This window comes from Battus philenor, unplaced genomic scaffold, assembly GCF_028537555.1.
Source record: "Battus philenor isolate CCGP_79_NKW_IND1 unplaced genomic scaffold, ilBatPhil1.0.hap1 SCAF_5, whole genome shotgun sequence".
NCBI classification, from domain to species: Eukaryota; Metazoa; Arthropoda; class Insecta; order Lepidoptera; family Papilionidae; genus Battus; species Battus philenor.
In genome coordinates, this window is record NW_027181715.1 from 5,251,044 (window position 1) to 5,274,579 (window position 23,536).

A 23,536-nucleotide genomic window follows, 5' to 3' on the forward strand; every position below is an offset into this window, starting at 1 on the left:
TTTTTCTAAGTTGGTATATGAGGACGCTATGTTGATTTTTAACATTGTTTAATGTATTCAGCTATTACCTCCAAGTTTGAGGAAACGGTAAAAAGCGAAAAAGCTAAAAGCTCATCACTTATTCACGTATTCATTTAATAAACAATACTTATAAACAATCACATAACTAAACTAGTATATTCTTTTAAAAAGATTTTTTTAAAACACATTTTTAATTTAGGACAAGTGAAATAAAGTCACCTATCAGCTCCCAAATACAGACAGGGAGACGAAGAATAAAATATGCACACGTAAATATACGAAAGTTCGAAACAAAGTCAATTAAAGTTCTAGAGCGAAACTGGCGCTATATTAACTACAGTATAGTTATGTAATTGTAAATATATCTATGAATTAAAACTCTGAAACATTAAGCGTTTTGAAAAAAAAGTTTATTTTATATTTTAATTATTGCTATGTAGTTTTTCAACGCGTTTATTCAATTACGCAATTTTATTTTGTTTATTGCATACATATCTGCAAGATCCTCAAGATAAAATGTGAACGGCAGGTGTTTCCTTTTTAAATTATCAATAAGTGTACTGTTTTCTTGGAAAAATAATTATTTTTTTAATGTTTTAACATTTAAACTCAAAGAAACTTTAATATCTGTTTATACGAAGACACGGTTTTACTAAATTTTATGTTTAAAAATAGTATGCGGAGTTGTTTCTGAATAATAATGATAGGGTTACCTTAGGATTCCGTGAAAAAATATACGTATGCCTTATCATTGCAATGATAATTTAATATTGTTTTTTTAATACACGCCGACATTGCACCAACAATTAGTATGAGACACTAATTTATGTAAAAATAATTGATTTAAGAACTCCGAACAACTAAATGTACCTTCATCGTTAAATAAAACAAAAGGCTATTATACATGTGATCAGTTAAAGTGGTAAATGGAGAGGTTTAAAGAAAAATATATACTAGATAAAATGTATGTTTTAATAAATATTATACAATAGTGGTACATTGGCTTTAAAAAGAAAAAAAAAAGAGGAATTACGGACTGTATCTAACCCTGTTATATAATAATATGTCTCCAATAATTCTGTCATTTATTTTACAAACATCATGAAGTTTACGAGTTAAGTTAATTTTTATAAAAAGGCAAGATTTATATCTAGTTTTATTAAAAAGATCAAACCGGATCAATAAACTTGTGACATGATAGCCCCGATTTGGGTGGTTCGAATTTAATCTATTACGAGTCTACAGTCGCCAACTTTTGTGAATGTTAAATGCCATGAGAGTGCCTTTAAACTAATATGTTAGTAACAATAAAGATGTTATATTTTGCCTAACAAACATCATAATTTTATTTTTAAAAAATCAGTCTAGATCAAATTTGTTTGAAAATATAGAGCCAAAAAATAGAGCCGTGACACGATAGCCCCGATCTAGCTGATTCGAATTTAGTCTATTACGAGTGTATAGTCGCCAATTTTCAGTGAAATACCGTCGTAAAGCGCGATATCCCGCTGCGAGGAACACTTTATTTTCCTATAAAAGCGTTTTATCCACGTATAAAAGCTTAAATCCGCGCGGAGCTTTCTCCCGGCGGCGAGTCGGCAAAAAGAGCATTAGCGCGTCCCTCGACAACATGGCAGCGGCACGCCCCGAAGATGCGCGCCGCCCGTTGGCTGCAGCCGCCCCCGCCCGCCTCCGGCCGCCCCGGACCGCCTCCGGCCACTCCGCGCCACACCGCGCCACGCCGCGCCGCGCTCAGTCCTCGCCAGCTGCTCGCGCGGCCCGCCTGTGTTCCGAGACCTCTGCCGTGCCGCGAACTGACAGTGTGTGAACTTTGGTGATCGAGTGCCCGTCTGACGCCGGTAACTGTGGAGTTGGGCCAGCCGTGAGGCCGCCGGGATCCCTTTCGGCGACGGGGTGATGTGGCGAGTGCGGTGACGGGCGAGTCTGTCGAGCTGGGTGCGAGCGAGGTGGTGGGCGCGGGGTCGTGGCGCACGCGTGCGCTGGATGCGGTAGGGGCAGGCGCAGGCGCTGGGGCGGCGGGCCCGCGCGGCGCCCTGGCGATGACGGTGCAGCGCGACGAGCGCGACGCGCGCGCACCGCGGACCCGGTTCATGATCACGGACATCCTCGACGCGGCGCCGAGAGACCTCAGCGCGCACCGGGATTCCGACTCCGATCGCTCCGCTACCGATTCTCCAGGTACGATCTATCATGATAACAATCTTAATGATATCAGCCGATAGACTCCCATTGAGAGTCATATGCCTCCCCATCTAAACACTTCTCTTACGCCTCCTGCATCCAGCGACTTCCCACGATTTTAACTATATCATCAGTTCATCTAATATTAATAATGATAATATATCTTTTATGTACAGAATCATAAGTTAATAATATTATTAATTTCTTTTTATTTCAACATCTACGTACTTTATATTTTCAATATTTTATAGTCTTGTTAGTAGAATTACCTTAAGAATATATTGCTAATATGCTTAGTTAACTTTTTAAGATGTGGACCCAATTTGGTGAAGGCGCCATTTTTTCGCTACCGGGTAAGCTGGGCGCACAGTCAAATTTGAAATAGTAATACTGGTCTTGAATAACAAATCATAATAATAGCGCGCTATATTTTACCACTAGGGCGTACAAATATAAAAATCAATTTATAATATTAGCTAATTATACATTGCAAATAAATAACATGCTTGAAAGAGAGAAATAAATAACAATGTAAAGATAATAAAGATAAAGGCAAATAATAAAGTTATCTCATACTTCTATCATCTCTTACAATTTCGAGTTTCTTTCGATTTCGCACCGTTAATATTTGAAGGCATTTGATTTATGTTTTGAGACTTTGGGACATACTTTAATACACTCTATGGATTATAAAAAACCCGTTGTTTTTTTTACTATTTTCATCGTAGTTTTTTTTATTTTTCTTCTGTATGAATATTTCTCTTGTCGAGTTATTTGCTTAGCTAAACATTTGGCTACTCATTTTTATTTAAATATGTTTTTAAATTTATTTTATGTTTTCTTCTACTTCCGGCATATTATGGACTAGTTGTTAATTAATTATGTTGTAATATATTAAATGTACGATAATGTACCATACATTCTTGATATATTGTATAAAAAATTGTGTATGTGTAATGATGTGTAGTGCCGTTAAAATAGCATATAACAATAAATAAGTAAATACATTGTTTGATTAATTGACTCTCATGTTACCTGTGTAATCATTTTCCCTTCACGATTCTGATAGACAAACCGATCTTTAGTTATCACTAAGCATTTATAAATACGAGCTATATCCAGATAAAACAAGCGATTACTGATTAACAAGATAGCTTCATCACTTTGAATTTGTAATTGTTCGGCACCGTATGAATATTAACAAACAGAAGGCAATTTACAACGAACTGTGACCCATGAAGTGAAGATTATAGAATTAATTTTCAAGCAACGTTATTAAAAAAGCTATATAATTTAATAAATATTTAAATTGTCATCATTAAATTTAATCAAATTTCAAATTAAACTGTTTGAAAAATTATCGATAAATGTTTCTTGAAAAAGACTTCAACGAGTTTTGTAGTAGAGACATGAAAACTTATAAACTTATTTTCATTTATTTTAATTACACGAAGGACAATGTAGGCATGAAAAGAATTCTAATTTTTTATACTTACTAAAGTTTTAAAATATGAACGCTGCATGCTGATCTATTTTAATTCTAAACAATAACAATAAATTTTTGCAATTGAATTAAATTTAATGCTCTTGTTACAATTTTCTTATATTATGCCAAATACTTATATTATAATGAGAAATTACTAGGTATTTTGTTTTTGCATATAATACTTTATTTTAGAGAGATTATTACTGTAAATTAAAAAGTGCTATTAAAATTGTAATAAATACATTTTCACCTGTAATAATAAGCGTAACTGTAAATAAATGTGCCTCAGTTTTTTTAATAAGAGCTGTTGATATATGCCTTATATTTTGTTTCAATTATTAATATTGACTAGATTTAACCAATGAGTGTCTTATGTGACATTATAAAACATGTATCCGAAAGCCTTGGTCATTTCTTCAGTTAAATATATAATTAATACACCCAAATTAAATAGATTAAAAAAAGTTATCAGCTTGCCGTCGGGCGTGAATTGATATCCAAAGCTGTGGGCAACACAGGTATAATAAATAAATTAAATGAATTTATATTTGTCAATTTACTGATAAAAATTGACACTGCATTATCAAGATGACATTCATGTTTTTTTTTTCATCCTACGATATATTACTGCTTATACAAATAAGAGATCGATTATTATTTTAATATCAACTGCGTTTTCTTTTATACATAAACATTAAAAACACAAATAAATCATGCGTAAAAATTTTTTTTCCAATATAATCGGATCAATATTTCCTTGCAATATTTTTATGGATATCGAATAATTAAGTGAATAAATGATTTTAAAATATTTTTTTGTATTATTAATTTATGTTAATGTAAAACATCAAACCATGAATTATTATGTAATATGTACCTAATAGATATAACAATGATATCAAATATAAAGCTAGAAGTTTATTTTACAAACTATAATCATGTTAAATGTCTCATAAATTATGTTATAAAGAAGGAACTTTATGTTGAATTTTACCTAAATAGCCGTGGTGCGCAGATAAGGGAATAAATGTTGTTATTCCACAGATAAGAAACGCAACGCCAGTTTAAGAAAACAAGTTCGCTTAAAGTTAAAAAAGGTCGAACGTCGACGGCACTCATTAATCTATGGACGGTGCATACAAAAGCACCGAATATAATTTTAATTTATTAATTTGAAGTTGCTCAATGTAATCTACAGGTTAATTATAATTAATTCTTTTTTTAATTAATTCAAGCTGGGAACTAATTATAGTATCTTAGACAAATGCTCTTTATCAAGATTTAATTTACAAGAAACATGTTTAGCATGCTTAAGGATGCGTCAAATTCAAACATAATATTTTCGAAAATTTCGGACGTTTTCCATACGGCTCTTTATTTTTAATATTTATTTTGATTAGCTAAAAAAATAAGACAATCTACAGAATTTAATCAAAATAATTTTTAAACTCGGTCTAATGTTTTATAATAAAAGTTTTAATGAACGGACACTTATTTAATGAGTAGTAGATATACAGGGCGAACAGTTAGAGGTGTAAAAGCACAATAAGTACAAAAATCCTATAATTTTGTTGTCATTAACTTCAGAAATTAATAATATTGTAATGATAATAAATTAGGATTTTTTTAAATTAATTATTGTTTATTAATTGTCCCTGCAGACTCTGCACTACCAGAAATTATTGGCCGGTCATAAGTGTAAAAGCTTTCAAGCTTTTTACAGACAAATTAGCTATCCATTTTGATATTTTCATATTTATAACCAATTAATCTTTAAATTACAGCATACCATCTAGGGGCATAACCTTTCTATTAGAAGAAATTTGCGTTCTAACAAAATGTACTCTCTTATATTTTTAGATGACGAGCGTAGATAAAGTGTTGTAAAGGGATTTCGTTGTTAAAACCCAGTAGCAATGCACAGACATGGAAAGGTAATATCGTTAATCATGAGGTGATAACAAATGATGCTCCTACAACAACTTGAAAGTTCTTTCCTTGGTTATTTTAAGATAAATTTTTTAATACATGTCGAAATTCAACGCTGAAATAGATATTTAAGCAAGTTTACTGCTGATTTATAACAAGATATGCAATGATTTTATGTAAGTTAAAAGGTTACCAGTACATATGATTAAAATCATTTCAAATGGTCTTTTTGAAATGATTTCTCGAAATGAATATTCGATCGAGAGCTAATCGCGATACCCTGTCTCTATTTAATAGACAAGCCGATAAACCCAGAGCGTTAAATAAATTAAATAATAAAACGTATAATGGACGCGATAAATACAACCCGTTCTAACACTCTGGGTCGAGATAAGTAAGCCCTTATAAAACGGGCCAAATTAATCCTGCCTGAAAGGAATGTCTAAGGGAGGAGAAAAAAAAAACTGACGTCATAATCAGCTTTTTGTCAAGTTAGCTTGATTTTAATATTTACTAACCCACCGATTTAAATAGTTTCCTTTTATAAGTACAATGGTCAAATTAATTGTTTATTTATATTATTTGTTTGTTTGTTTATACTTTTATAAAAAATATTTTTATACGGAATGTTTAGTTATAGGTGTAAAACTTTTAAAGGGGTCAATGTATAATTCCCCATAGGTCAATTAATGTTTGGTACAATATCTTAAAAATCAAAAATCAATGGTTTCAGAAACACCAAATAATTTAATGATAATAAAGTAATGTACTGATAAAAAAGAGCAGTTGTAATCCAGCGGTAAGAACTTGCAACCGTAAATCGCGGGTTCAATTTCTGAGATACAAACATTGTGCATTTATTATATAGGATTACCTGGGCCATAGGCACCAGCGTGCTCTGCCTACCATAATATCACACGGCGATCGCCAACCAGCCTACCAAGCATGCAATGAAGGTATAGCCCACATAGATATATTTGAAGGTGGCTTATGCCTTGCATAAGGCGTCTATACGACACGATAATAAATACAATAAAGTAAAAAAAGTTTCTTGCTGATAATACATTCATTCCTTTAGATCATTTACAGCTATATCCAATCACCTGTATGTTTTTAACAGGAAAATTAATAATGTATACTTTTAATATCATTATTATTAATACGTTTATTTAATTTAATAAAACCTATAATTCTGAATTACCGAAATTTATCCTTATATATAAAGATGCCTCATAGGTACAATCTTTCTTTTACCATATATACGTTATCTTTTGATTTAACCTCCCAATTACTGGTTTGTACATCCGCTGTCGGCAATTAACTATCTACATGCAACCGTAAGCACAAACCTCATCGCGGTGTAATTTAAAAAAAAACCCACTCGTAGGGAATGTGAAAAATACAACATTTATAGCAATTAAACGTCATACAAAACCTGACAGACAATTTAACAATGTAATTAATCTGTACACAATTACAGCGTCGCGGTTCACAATCTAATCGATTATAGGTTAGAAAAAAAAATTACAATTTATGCAGATTTCAAACGTGAGATAATTAAAGCGATATTGGCTGCATAAATCCTTCGTCGTGTTGATTCTCGTTTTCTGTAAATTATAGTACAAACTAATTCTTATTATTTACTTATTCATCTATTTTATAATACTAATTATTATAAAATAGATGTTATACTTTTTTGTAGATATAAAATATAAATTAATCTTGAATCGATATTATTTACAGATGTCAATCGTCTTTGTCAGACTATGTTATAGCCAATATATTATTATATTACAACTTAAAAAAAATCGTTTGAACTAATAAAAGTACTATAGTAAATATAGTTTTACAAGCTTAAAGAACAAGAAGGAAGGGTGTACCCAGGCGTTGGACAGATGTTGTGCTGTACTAGATTATATTTTTTGTCAATTTGATTTTTATAAACACTTTGCTTGCTACTTATAAAACATAAAACCTTAACGTCTTTCATTTTAAACTTATATAAAAAGAATATGTAAGAACATCATTAAATCCATTATTTTATAAGCTATAAATTTCAATAAGCTATAAATCTTAACAGGCTATAATTCTAATAGTGTTTACTGAGTTATTTCATTGCTAGTTTTGAAGGCGCCAGATTTAGCGATATACTACGGATATAATATTGAAATACGTAAGATTGAGCTATCAAAATATTTTGTAAAAATTGTAGTGAATTTAAGTACAGATTAATATTTATTTTAATGGCAATAAACTTGCGTAATCCTTCATTTTGCAAATTAAAGGACGAAAAGAGACGGCAAGTTCCAACATAGATGTGATCATTTGTCACGAAAAAATTTACTCTCTTAATTTTATTATATAATACGAATATTGAACGCTATATAACAAAGGCCGACTCTTAACATTCTATAGTAAAAAGAGAACAGTTAAATTAAAATGTTTTTACTTATAAGAAATTTAATGTATAATATACAAGGTGACAGGTTAAAGCTATACAAATACCTTTTCAGAGTTGTTACACCTATAACAAAACATTCTGTATAATTTATGTAATAAATAAACCAAAAACACATGTTGGACAACTTCATGGACTATATCTGTTGTAGTCCACACAATATCAAATATGTGCCTTAAAAAAAACGGAGGCTTTCTCGGTGTTGCTATTTTGTAAGAACTCTACTCTTTGGTGACAGTACAATGAGTCTCAAGTGTTCATATCAGATCATAACACGTTTGAGACGGTTTTCAATTATTTTTATATCTGTGCTTATAACTAAAAGCACAGATATAAAAATCGATTTCGGTCAGTTTTTAAGTTGAAAGACAGCGTTGAATAATTAATAAAACATATCCTACCATGCTTCAGTTTCTCTTGTAGTGAGGGCGTCTTCTAAAAGCAAGTCATTGAAGGTAATTTACATTTCATGGTTATTATAGTTATCATCACCAACTAAAACAAAATTGTTTTAACAATAATATTTCCGCAATCGTACTCTTCTTTAATAGTAGTCATAAGACCGGGATTGCACTACATTAGACTACCCTTATGTCAAAAGAAGTTCTCGATGTATAATTCGATAATTATTTTTTAAGCTACAAGCAATTTGTTAAAAGTTTTTGAAACAACTTTCTAAAAATAAAAATTAAACAGTTTGATCAGTTTAATGTGTTAAAATAAATTCTATCGACTTTATCCATCGCTTATACTAACCGTCAAGCAGTGCCACTGACTCGTTATACGAAACGTCAAGCCTAACCTCAAAAACGTGCGAACGGCGATCGCTTCAATAAGCTGCTTAGCGTCTTGCTAGGGGCTCATTAATGCTTGTTGAAAATTATACTTTATGTGTATCGGAGTAAAGCGTAGATTACTTCGTTTAAAAAAACCTCCGTGACTTTTGGCATCGCGATAAAGACGAGAGGAAGGTGACAATTCTTTCGTCGCTCCGGGTTGATAAAATCAAAACTTTTTAGTGTGACAATAAATAGATTATCATTGATATAAATAGGGCAAATCCGAATTCTCTCATAATACGGATCGCGCTCGCGGCTTTATGTCGCATTTGACAGGCGATGTGAGCTGTGAAATTGGGTTCGATTTAAAATATAAAGGTCCGTCTCAAGACTTTTGTATTTTTTTTCGAGTGGGATTACTTACACTCTGTTTAATTATACTAATGTTGCAACTGTCAAGCCACTGTTTAAAATTTGTAAACATTTTAACTACTTGATAGGTAAAATAAATCTTAGAATAATGAAAAATATATGCGAAAACTTTGATATTATTTATTTAACGGTTATTAATTATACGACTGGCTGTCATTTTGCGGCGGTATCATCAGTGGCTTAATTAATTTCCGTAATAAAATTAAAATTGGTTGCCGCTGTAAAAACGGCGATGTTTAAACATAATTATCCAATGCCATAGATGTGTTATATGAATTCCGTATGCAAATGTTTGAAATGAGGGACGTTATTTAAGCTTATTCTACTTCACCTCCGGCCGGGCCATCGCCTATCGGACTAACCGTACGTGTTGAATATTGTATCGTTTATGGAAATTCTATTGACCGATGGGTAAACTGTTAGGCCTGTCAATGACTACGGACAGCCTTAACATCTTTTCGTATTCAAATATACCTTGATAAATATATCTTGATAAATATCAAACGTAAAGGTAATATTTTAAATTTATTTTTCATTCAATAAATATTTTATTAACAGTCGTCAAACAGCTTTATTAAATTTAAATTTTTTTATATAGGTTCAAATGTAGATGACTCTAGTCGCAATTTGCCTAAATCATAGAATCTTTTAATGATGTGTATCTATAGATTTCCTCGACGGTCTATCAAAATCTGTGAAAAGAAAATAACATTTAGTTAAGCGGTAAAAAGCTCACTCCTTTTCATTTTCAGCAACTAAAATCACTAGACTACTTTGCACCGAGGCATCTTTGATTATGTTGATCAGATTAAAAAAAAAACGTATCGTTAAAGTTTGTTTTTTAGTCTCTAAATTGTAGATTTTGAGAATGGTGACATATACACTACTTTTTGTTTATAATATAATTGGTTTACGTGTATGTTTTAATAGTATATTTACACACGTTCGGTGATGTTTGGTGTGATCCGGAACTAAAATGTCAATATTCTGTGGCTGATGGATGATACCATCGTCATCCATTAGTTAATCCTAGTACATACACTTGAATTTCGAAAGTCAATTGTTAAAGAACAAAGTATTAATTTAGTTTCACCAATTAAGTTTCACCAATCATTTGCGCTATATGCTTGATTTTTTCTCGTAATATCAACGTTAATGATGATGTATTTAGATTTAACAGCGAATAATGAATATTTTTATACAGTACATTAATATAACAGCTCCATATGCCACATAATAAGTAATTAAATATTTTTTTTAGTAACTGTCAGTGCTATACTGATTAATGGTTTTTTAATCTGTAGACATCGCGAGATGTTACTTGACATTTATTTTAAAAAAAAATGCAAATATGTATTTATTAAAGTTTAGTAAAGAAAATACTGAAAACGGTAGATTACAGATAAAGTGGAGACAGATATAAAAAAATAGAAGCGGAAAAATCACGTCTTGCGTGTATAGCTTTGATATCGGCATGTGAACACACCGTGTAATGGCTTCCAGGTGTCCGTTTGATCGGAAAGTAGGAAAATATCGGAAAACGCATAATTTTTCATCCGATTACACTTCGATATACAGAATCGCGACTAGAACTTTTTTTTCCTTTTGAATCACTTTATATTGACCAGCTACCAATTATAGACAAGCTTATTATTAGATTTGTTTAAAATGGATAATAAGAACAATGGCCGTAATTGTTCTTTCGTGTTTATTATGCGAATATCCAACAATAGTCAAACACTACTTAATTAGTCTACCAGATAATAATCAGGTGACAGAATTTCAAGTTAGCGCTGTTGAAACCGTAATGCTGCTTCTTAGGAAAGCGTGTCAGAGTGTGAAAAAAGGCATGAGCTTCGCTGTCACGGGCGTTCACGGAGAACGGAACGGAGCGGCTGTTATTCACCCCCGTCTCCTAAGCGCATACCTAAAGCGTGGTACAGCGGTTTTGGTGACACTGCAGTATGAATATGTCTTTCCTCAGATAGTTCGTTAATATTTTGTTATAGTTCGTGGCGACGGCGCTCATGTTCTTTTTTCCATGGCCACAATCTGGCTACGCTTTCCTAAGGCGCAATAAAGCGGTTTCGTTTACTCTTCTAATTACTCTTCAAAAGCTAATAATAAGAATTATGATGAAACTATATGTAAACACTAATTTATTTAAAACTTTATATTGTTTATAAAACGGGTGAGACAGTAAAAAAAAACTGGCAAGGTATAAATATACTTTATATCAATATAACTATTCATATACACGATGTCTTAAAATGATTTAAAATTAAAAGAACATTTAAACCTGACAAATCCAAAAGTTGAACATGATTATGATTTAATTCCCACAAAGACCCTTTCAATAAACACCTTCGTTAATTTATTTATCTATACAGCTTAAAATTGCACGAACACTTCATTTTTGTAAATACATCATTACGTTATGTTTCATTGATTCTGCTTTATTTATCGTATTGAATTCGCTAACAGCATACAACATTGTATCAAGCTTACTTTTCTGCGATATTCGCCTGAGCTAGCTTAAAAAAACTATCTACTGTATAAGGGTAACCATGCAAGACGTCAATAAATTTTAACCGCAGTTTAATTTTTTCTCTTTGTGATTTAAAGTGCATTTAACTGCAAACGGAAGAGAAACTACACTGCATAAACAACTTATGGTTATTAGAGGCTCATGGTGAATCTTGTACTTTTAAAAGCTCAAATTGCTATATTTTATGCACATAATTATAACAGAGATATTGGATAATTTTTCTTTAAATAATTATCATTACGTCCTCATTTTTTACGTTACAGGTTAGGTCCAGTCATCTTGATTTGTAAAAGGTCGTATTAATAGATGTATGTTTTGTGTTTTGACAGTTCAACAGCATAACATTTTGATTAATTTATTCGTGTTGTGTTTTACTTATCTTTCTTATACGTATTTATTTGTTAACATACCGTAGGTTTTCTCCGTCGCTTTAAGGTTTATTTGTATAGTAATTGTAATAATAATAAATTAATAATTGTAATACATCGCTAAATGTAATGTATATATTTTTTCATCGTGTTAATACCTAAATATTGGTACATTTCCCTGAAACACTAAAACAGATAAGAAATAAGTGATATGATCCCGTTAATGTGTAAGCAAAGACATCTTTTAAGCCGTAAGACGTCCAAAGCTGGGCGTAGACCTTCACGATAGATTAACAAGTAAAATCATTACGTAACGGCCTACATGGAGTATCTTTCGACAGACTTAATAAGCTCGTCTGTCTATCTCGTGGGTGGACACTCCAGTAACAGGACCTCAGCGGTCATCGGTTCTGCGCGCTAAGTGGCCTTCTAACAGCTACTCATTGCACTCACTGCGAGGAATATATACACGCCTTGCATATATATATATATATATATATATGTATACATATACGTACTTACACACACGCACACGCACGTACAAACAAACGCGCGCGCGCACACACAAACCGTATCGCGGAAATCGAACCCGCGACTACGATCGCACTACTGCTCAATTATTATGTATATGACATTTTACTATATAAGGTAATTACTGAGAATAAGTCAATAGTTGCTTAATACGTTCTCATGTTATGAAGGCCGCCTCGCTGTGTTAGTGAATCCATAGGGAATTATATATTTTTTCGGATACTAAATTATATTTACAAGGACGAAGGTTACTGTTGCATCTATTTCTGTCTTTATTTGTGATAAGAATAATTTATTTATTCATTTAATAAAAAAAATCGCGAACATTGCTTTACTCCGCTTCGTAAGATAAATTGTCTGAAGAAATTACAGGGATAAAGTACTTCTTCCTTGTGTTTTTCCCGTCATAGTTTCCTCTAATTAAGTTTTCGTCCTATAATGTCACGACTGCACACGATATCTTGTACTGTGTTGTTAAGAGTGGTACTGACATGATCACAATATCGTATGAACTATTATATGTCCAAAGATAAAATTATCTGATACATATTTACATAAAGATGAAGAGATAGCTTATTATAGAAAGCCCTTTTCTCTTGAAGTGATCTCTGAGTAGAGCTGCTTTGTGCAGAAAGAAACTACATATTTCTTATTATTTATATTGTTAATACTACTTTATTGATTAAAATATTGATTGAAAAAATTTAGATAAGTATCCTTTACGATATTAAATGCAAATATTAATGAAATTGACGACTTAAATTAAACTTTATATTTCAAAAATTTGTATGATTTATAAGAAAAGAACGTTAAAATTGCACTGCTCGCTCCGGATGTGGAGAGCGTAAATCTTCCAGTGTGCGTCTATCGGCTGATATCACGATAAAGACACGAATTTTATCAACACCACACATCATAACTCCAAATGGTACTAACCCATTAATAACAACATTGCATAATGTATCTCAGACTTAGCACGACTGTAATTGCATTCACGTAATCACTAATTATAACTCGTGAGAGCACTAATTAACCACTTCGGGAAAATCCATTTTTTGATCTTATAAATTATATGATTTGCTTTTTTCTAACTAATGCAAATTTCTTGAGATGTTTTAATATGTGATTATGGCAACGGAAGTACATTACGTTTTTTACTTAAATAATGTAATATTCAAGCTTAAAACTCAATTGAACATATTTAATGTTGACAAGAGTTAAATTGAAAAACGAAAAAATTTAATTAAATTAAACATGTAAAAACGTACTAATGGTTCATAAGCAAAGTTAAGTTAGTTAATTATATATTAGAATCTAGTTATGAAAATCAATCTTTAATTGGAATTCCTATGCGTATCGAATTAAAGCATTTATATCACCTTGCACTTTATAAACGTTCTTTCTCTCTACTGTTATTAGTTTCAAGGCAAATCTAATTTCGTATCCGTACAATAACATAATTTAAAATAACACCGCTTAAGACGTAAAATGTACGATTACTAATAGACTATGTCTAGTTTTGCCAAATGTAATTTCCTTTTTAAGTGAAAACTATTTATTTATTCTATCGTCGAAAATATTAAATATGTGTGTCTGATCTACTTTTAAAGAATTAATAAATAGTATCAATATCATATGAAAAACATCCTAAGATACTGTTTAAATAACCTACCTGTAAAGGACGAATATGCGCGCATTTGTGTTAAAATTTGGTGCTAAATATTTCATGTTTTTTATTCTGTAAGACATTAATCTTTTTGTCGCCTACTTAAAGCAAATCATATTTAATTATTACAGTTAAATAACCGTTAAAAGCTATAACGTTATTTCAATGGTTATATAAGCTATTTACAAGTTATTCAGAGCGAAAGGTGAATTTTTTAAATTCACCTAAGTGGCCTTAATCGAAACAGATTAATTCTTGTATAGATTGGAGTGTTTATTGATCAATTAAATATTCTTAGAATCAATCATGCGGTCGTATAAAGTAACTTAATATTCAATTAACGGATTAACTTATCTGGCCGGGTCGGGCGTCCTTCGCTGAGCGTACCGGCGGATGGCCGAGGCCATTTACGTGTGATTTCAATTATAATCACATTTGTAAGTCAACATATGTATATTTTTTATATCGCATTCATTAAATGACAAGTGATGAAACATCGATTGATATAAAATATTGTCTATCTTGTGAGCTAGCATTTATCGAGGTAAATGCGATATAAATTAGCAAATATTATTTTTACTTTATTCGTATACTGTACTCATCAGTTCACGGTACACAAACATTTTTAACATTAAATATATTCAGGATCAAAAAACCTTTATTGTATGTTGAAAGGTTTTATGAATGTTATTAATCACTGACACATTATTAAATAAAAGGTCTATTAGTCTATTGAATTAATAACTTGATTTAATTTCGTTAAAAACTCTATTTCAGCAGCTCGATGTCTATTTTCAATTGTTTTAGCAGAAGACCGATTTGCTTTCTTTTGGATATACAGTTTTACTAATTGGCCGTTATTAAGGTTGGAAGACACTGGATGCAAACCACTGAACGTCACGTTTTTATCAACTAAACTCCAAGTATTTTTTGACTTACTAGGAGTTGACTTGACTTTGACTTGGACATTACTTGGACTTACGGCTGCAAAAGTGACAAATTTTTTCTCCGGATTGGGAGGTTGTTGAGCTCTGAGATCTCATTGGCGAACGCTCCATAAGAGGCGCACGAGACCCCGTGAAGGGACCTCGTCTTGGGCTATTTCAATTGCAGTTGCTTACTTATGCAAGATGATATTTACCCCTACGACTCATATTACTGACATCAATTATAAATACGTATCTTCTGCTTAAAATCACAAGCGTAAATGGGAGGCTGTATTTTATTTTTATCCTATTAGTTATTAGTAGTTAGTATTATTATTTTAATTTCTTTGTGACATTTAGACTAGAGAGTTTTGGTCCATTACTGTGCAAAAGAAACAGCGATGTCATTCATGAATCGCTATAAATATATTTCTATAATGATAAATGGATTGAATTGTATACAAAGTAAAGTTGATGCCATTTTCCTGTTTGTGAACATGGTTAATGTATACTATTATATATATTCCTTTAAAAGAATTATAAAGCAATTGAATTGGCAACGGTATAATTTATATTGCAAATAAGTTTATACAAAGTGTCTTGCGTAACTATTTTGTTAGCTAATTGTATATGTAAGTCAGCAGAACTAATTAGACTTAGTACTAAGTTTATCCGACTAAACTCGTCGTGAGCAGAACCCAAATATAATTGTAATTTGTGAATGTAAATAATTGTGTGTGCACAGTTTCTAAATATAATTTCGTAAACAATTCTGTTTTCAACATACATCGTTAAATATTTACAATATTTCATTGATTATGATTTAAGGTAAGTAAAATTCATTCGAATTAAATTGTCAAAAAATGTTTGCGTGCTAAGAGCTACTGCACTAAAAATGTTAATGACTTCAGAAATGATATCACACCTTAGGAAAGACGTGGTTGCCTCCAAACTATTTCTATGTTTATTAAATATATAATTTTACATCTTTTTAAGAAAAAATTTAGTCTGACTGAATTTCCTTCACCTATTCTACTCTGGTCTGAGGCATTTATTATTCGAACATATGGTAAACCAATCATAGCGTCAATAAGAGAAGGCCATATTATGCGAGATAAAGAATTTTTGAATTTAGATTCCACATGCTTGTAACTCTTTGATAAGGTTACTTGTATATTTGAATTATGTTATAACTTAATGCGAGTGTTTTTTAAGCAATTACTTATTTACTTATTGAAGAATTTGTATAGATATGTAAGTAAATTTAGACATTTCTAGTACTTTCAATCATTAAGGGATGAACAGTATATATTTTTACTTTTGAAGAGAGGCCTTATTTTTAAGTATCTCCACGGCGATTTCTCGCGAACCTATGGTAAGATGTAATTTTACATATTGACTATAGATGCTTAAATTAAAAGAATAATTTTAAATACACATGAGAGTTGGCAATTCGTAGTAAATTAAAAAATAGTTATATAATTAAAAATTCCTATTCATTATTTAATATAAATACGTTAAGTTCTTTTGCAGTAATTTACATACGTATTGATCTCCGTGATAACGACACCTGTAATTTCTAGTCTTAGTTATATTGACGTCATCGTGACGTAATAGAAATTATCTATTTATTAAGACACAACATCGACATATACGCATATATACTTTATAATGTGGTTGATTAATAACAGAAAGAGGTTCTTTATATTATTATATGCTACATTCAAATGGATAGTTTATCTGAGTCGAGCTAATATAAAGCCTTAAAATAGATTAAGCATTTTAAACTTAGATTGAATTAATTCCGTTTAATATTTTTGACTCGTAATTAAATTATAATGAATTTGGCTCAGTGTTTTTAATTTTAAATATATTGTTATATATTTTATATATTTTAATATGAAGCATTTTTCTGGATAGGAAATAACCTTTAATCGAGATTCTTTTAATAGAGCTCTCAAATATGTTATGTTATCTATTTGATGTTCCCTTTGCGTATTGTGTGAAAGTATAGTCCATAGTCAAGTTCGATTGACATCTCTCATTTTTTGCAGTTTTTCTTCTGAACAGTGGCAACTGAAAAAATAGATGTAACGTTACTTTTAATACATCCATGTTAGAAATGAAGTAGTCAATTTCAGATAAAAGTCTTAATTTATTATATTTGCGTCCAAAACAAAGTACAATCGTGAAGTTAAATTATGAGCGAGCTCAGCTAAGGGTTGCGGTAGTTAGCAACGTTTGCACACGTAGGTACATTATTGCCCACTAATGATAATAATTTTCACGGTCGAGTAAGCGCAGTCGGCGGTTGGACCTTATTATAATAAATTAATGGCGGCACTGCCCTAATGGACCTCGTTCGTAATTATACTCGATGTTACAAACGGCTAAAGGGACGTTAAAAAAATCACAAAGTCGCGTAGCCTGAGCAATTTGCAGCCAAGGTTGTTTGCAAGTCACTTAAGTACGTGAAGGTATTCTTTTTATATATTTGCGGTTAAGTTTTAATGTGGAAGCAAGTTCCTGTGTAACAAATATCGTTTGCTTGGCGATTTTTTAATTTGGCATAGTTCCTGTTCCAGAGTATCGTCTTTTTTTGAAAAATTACCTTCGAAATTTTTTTTTTTCAATAATTGATTATGGTCAAAAGTCGTATCTATTGTAAATATTTCAATTTAATTATTGTGCACGTTGTGTCTGCCTTACTTTTTATGAATCTCCTTCCGTAGGCCTACTGGAAGAAATTTCTGGTTAGAAATAAGTAGTGCCTGTTGTGTCAGTTATATTTGTATTGTTACTTTAATGTTTTTATTGTGTACAATAAACTGTTAAATAAATAAAAAAAAATTGAATTTCATATAAACAAAGATACAACTAACTTGTGTTAAGTTATATAGTGACATTAGGCGATACACACTTATATCAGAATTGTTTTTTTTTTAATATTTTACAGGTTTTTGTAAATATTTTCTTGAATATTTTGACTTTAAATAATTCTCGTTGATTTTATTGGACAATAAGTGCAGTAATGTCTTGATACCAATATTATTCTTGAAATAAACTCTCGATTTGGTATGTATACTGGTTTGTTGATAATCTGCAGTGGAAGATTCGAGCGTTATGTAGAATATACAGTTTTTTAATAGAAAATATTCCGATCGACACGAATGTTTATCGATTAAAAATGTCAAAGTGGTTTACGAATAGAAATTTATGCACGGACCCTCCGTTAAATCCTTATAAAGTGAACACGCACGTCGGAACGACGTGGGTGTGTGGCAAACCGCAACGCTTCTACACTCGAGTGCCCTAATACCCCACTCATTATGTTTATAATCCTCGAATCGTTGCTTGCGAACCTCTGGCCGAGAAGTCTATTTTGTTGCCTCGCTTATAGGCTTATCGTGTTCAGATATTTACAAACATTCATAACATGACTTTGAGATAACTTTGACATAGCTTAAATCAAATACATAAGAAAACTTTCGTTACTGAATTATCAACTATTTTTTTTTATTATTATATGAATTCTCATCGTCGTTGTTTCAAACTTATGATGTCTACTGTTTGATATGAACCTCACAAATTTCATTCTTTCTTTTATTCATTTAAGGACGGCCTCGAGCTTGATTCGGTCTTCCAGATAACTATTATCTAACAACTGGATGAAGTTTACGAATATTGAAAAATAAAGCGAACGGTCATCGTGTAATAAAAGACATGGGAAATGGATGTACATATTAATAACAAATTATTTATAATTAAATCATAACTATGTTGCCATTTATATGTGTATATTTCAAATATTTTATAATAAAAAGTCAAGAAATACACACAAACTACCTATAGTCGTGAAAGTATAAGGTGAGTCCCGGAGGAAGTGTGTGGCGAGTGACCGCAAGAAACCTTACGTAGATACGGCTTCGCGGGTTCGAGGCCGGTGACGCGTTTGGTACAGCTTTTAATATGTTTTGCAAATAATTTAATGAACCGTTAAAATATTTTATGTTTTTTCTTTAAGTAAAAAATATAAACAAGCTGAGATGACATTAGAATGGATTTTGTATTTTTTATAAATTGCTATTTTAGAAAGTAATGTTTACGTAATATGATCGTAACTTAATACGTAATATAATTATGTCAATTATTCTTTTTTTTGAATTATTGTACAAATTAAGTTCGATAATAGGTGTAAATCAATAATCAGCGTTGTTGATATTTTTTCCGCCATTTCTTCTCCCTGCGCTAACGCTTTTCGATGTGGTATGGGAACCGCTGTACTGCGTCTGCGCGAGGACGATGATCGGCCGATCCATTCCGCCAATCGATCATCAATGCTCACAACAGCGCTCATAATTCTTTTCCCTTGGCCCCCACATCCTCGCGCTTTCCTTAGGCTATAGCTTCAGAAGTTCTAATAATTCCAATAGTTACAGAGCTCCGAAGCTAGAACCCTCTGAGGCATCTGAATCTGAATTCTATATGCATATGACATTTCAAATCGACATGTTTTATAGATGCAACGCCTAAGACGACCTTCTAATCCCATAAAATAATAAATATAACGGCCCAAACTAAAGTCCCTGACAGAGCCGCCGAGCCTTGTTGTTGTAAAGAAGTTTAGATTAAACAAACCTCCGTAGACCTATCATGTAAAAGAAATTGTTAAAGTATGGTGAAAATATAGGGTTACTTACCTCCCATGTACTAAAACTAACACAAAAATACAAAAAACAATCATAGATGAAAATAAAACAAATTAGGAACAGTCAGGTGACAATAAAAATTAAATGTATCGTATTTAAATTTTAAAAGGTAAACATTAAAGAACTAAAAACTACCAAAAAAATGAAAAAGTATATACAATATGAAAAGAATGATAAAAAGTGTATATAAAGAAGTATATAATTAACAGTAGTATTTTAGGAGCGGAAGAGAAAGAAGGAACGTGGTATGTATAAGGAGACAAGTAAGATAGGAGTAAGATATTTTGATGAAGAGTAATAATAGATGAAATAAAAGGTAAAAAGTGTAAGGACAGAAATAAAATAAAAATAGGGACAATAGGAGGAATATAAGTTAATAAAGAAAAAAAAACTATTATTTTATAATGTAAATATATTTATTTTTTGCAGGTGTAAAAGATGATTCAGATGACGTATCAAGTAAGAGTTGCGGAGGCGACGCATCAGGTCTGGCTAAGAAGCAAAGGAAAGCGCGGACAGCATTCACGGACCATCAACTGCAAACCTTGGAGAAGTCCTTCGAGAGACAAAAGTACCTCAGCGTGCAGGACAGGATGGAGCTTGCGGCTAAACTTGGCCTCACCGACACACAAGTCAAAACTTGGTACCAAAACAGACGGTAAGTTTTTATATACAAAATATTACAAAATATGAGTACATATAGCCCATAACTTTTTTAACGTTTGTTGAATTTATCGATTCATAGTTATAAAAATAGAAAAAATCATTTACATATATCAGTTAATAAGTTTTTCGTGGACACTCATTTCGGGCTTCATTGCCGAGCACACAATCACTCAACGAACCATTGAAAGGGCTATAGTAACAGAACAACAGGCTAAGTAACAGATGGCGATTTGGACCTTAAAGATCTGAAGTGGAGAACGCATGCCGACAAGTACTGCATAGAACATCCTTCTATAATGTGGACAAACGATCTTGTTAAGTCCTTGTTAAGCGGCCTTATTGAAAATCTATAACGGAGGCTTTTGTCCTGCGGTGGACGCACAGTTTCTATGATAATGCTGTTTAGTTAATAAAAACATTCAAAATTGAACCAATTTGAAACTTCATCAAAACATTACTATATTAAATCCGACCTATTCATAAAATGTTTTAATTAAATACAGTTACTTGTGGCAAAATTACGGATTTTTAATAGAAAAATTCGTCAGCACCGAGGCAAGGCTACCTCCCACACAGTAATGGAATTATAAAAGTCGATACGTGTCTAAGAAAGCACCAATGTATAAGGCAATTACAGAACGATTTACAAATCGACCCAAGTTATTAACGTTGGAATGGAACGGTTATGAATTATTTTTTGATGGTTTTGCTAACTCTAACAAAATGTTCGCAGTTTAAAAACAATTAAACATGTATTAAACAAGTATTGAATAGTTAAAAAAATAATCAAGTTAGCATTTTACTTTTTTATCACTATAAATGTTTTAACATAATTTAATGGTACCTAAACCATTATTAGATATGACGTTATTATACTGTTTAAATAAAAAGTTTAGCTTTTTAGAATAAATTGTTAAAAAATTAAAAAAACAAATAGCTATCAAATTCTATGGTTTTATTATAAAAAGGTTTTTGCGTTATTTACTACAAAACTATACAGATTGACTGTTTGTAGGTGTAAAAGATTTAAATGGGTGAATATAGCTATATATATATTTGTCTGCATAAAACTTTAAATCTTTTTTATCTATTTCTAATCAGCCTGTATAAAGTAATTACTCTAAAATATATTATATTAATTCATTATTTCTATGCAAATGCGACAGACCTATAACTTCTGCCATTATATGGTCTACAGGGCCAGATAGTAAACACTTAATAATTTTTATGTAGAAGAACCCAAATATTGAAGAACGCTTGCATGTAGCATTACGTTTATTCTGAAACCATTGACATTTGAATAAGGTATTTTATACATTAATAAACAGGAAATCAGCTATACTTTTAACCCTTTAAGCTATAAGTAATCGACGAATATGCGTAAACGATAAAGATTTTTCTCTTTAAAATTACTAATCTTAATTAAAAGAAATTATTTAATTTTGTTGTGCTACACAAAGAATCACCAATCATTTAACAAAGATCAATTTGATTAAAGTTATATTATACGAAGTTATTAAATCGCCATTTTCCTTTGAATTGTGACAGCTTTCAAGACTTCGTGAGATAGTCGGCGCGTACATAAAGCAGTGCTGAGTCAGCGGGACTGTCGCGATGTTACTGTTTATTGATTACTGTAATATTAATCGCGCTGTTACAGTAGCATAGCATTCTCATTTCACTCTTTATTCAATAATATATTGTATCTTATCAGCCGTTAATATATATAATTTGTTTTATTTCATATTTCATTTACGTGGAATCATTGCTAACTAACTAATATGCGATGATAGAGCATATAATTGGATTCATTTCATAGAACCTAGTTCGAAATTTATAAAGCTAAATAATGAATTATTTTGAATCTCTCATTTTTCATCATCTACTTCATCATTTTAGCCTTCCGTATCGATTTCCAATAAAAATGTCACTCTCTGCATCAAATAGATATGCAATCGAATTTATTTTAAGAATGAAAGTTTTTTTTTGTTTTCCATGAACTGTATTGTTGACTTATATTGTTGTTAAAGTATTAAAAGATTTGTTGTTGTGAAGTTTCTTTCTGTTTCTTCTTAGCAATTGTACCTTGCTAAGCAAAACAGAGTAAAAAATTAAATAGATTTAATAAAGTAGTTGACTATCAACAAGTTCCGTTAAAGGTTCCAATGTTGAATAAATAAATTTAATCTTTTGTCTTTTTATCCTTTATAATATTTGATCTTAAAATTTTGTATGATTTACCTTACAAATTTTGATGTCGTGTTTAATCCTTTACAATATTTTGTTTGTAACATGTTATCGTTTTACTCAATTATTACACTCGTTTCCACGAACATTTTTAGATAACTTGTATATAATATAAATGAAGAAGTAACAATCTTGCAGAAGTAACAATATTATCAATTCATTCCTTTTAACATTTACATGGAAACATGTTTTGTTCGGCGGTTTGTTACAAGCCACTTATTATACTCAAATCTTCTGTCGACGACTGTACCTGGCGGTGATTTCAAAAACAAACGCACGTAATTAGGCCTCTGCTTGCCGCCGACCGCACCACCTTTAAACGTTAATAAAAAGCTACGGTAGCCAAAAAAAAACGATAACCTATAGTAATTTCGTACCAATTCCACGCCTTTTTATTTCCTCATATTACTTTTAATCGATTCGTTTGATTATTTAGAGATTTATTGATATTTACATATATATAAACTTTTTGTTGTTTATTTCTTTATTTAAAATATCCATTTTCTGTTTTACGAATACATAGATGTTAATTTCTGCTTGCATTAATAACTATTTCATTTTATTTATT

At 31.3% G+C, this 23,536-nt stretch overlaps 1 protein-coding gene across 1 annotated transcript in view; it reads left to right on the forward strand.

Annotated features, from left to right (window-relative positions):
- Positions 1–1,818: 1,818 nt before the first annotated feature.
- LOC137929737 (homeobox protein B-H1-like) overlaps positions 1,819–23,536 on the forward strand; it is a 33,528-nt gene continuing 11,810 nt past the window's right edge. The window contains exons 1-2 of the mRNA XM_068772809.1: positions 1,819–2,220; positions 20,485–20,713. Of these exons, the coding sequence (XP_068628910.1) occupies positions 2,082–2,220; positions 20,485–20,713 (368 nt within the window). The 5' untranslated portion in view covers positions 1,819–2,081. The remainder of the gene's footprint in view (positions 2,221–20,484; positions 20,714–23,536) is intronic.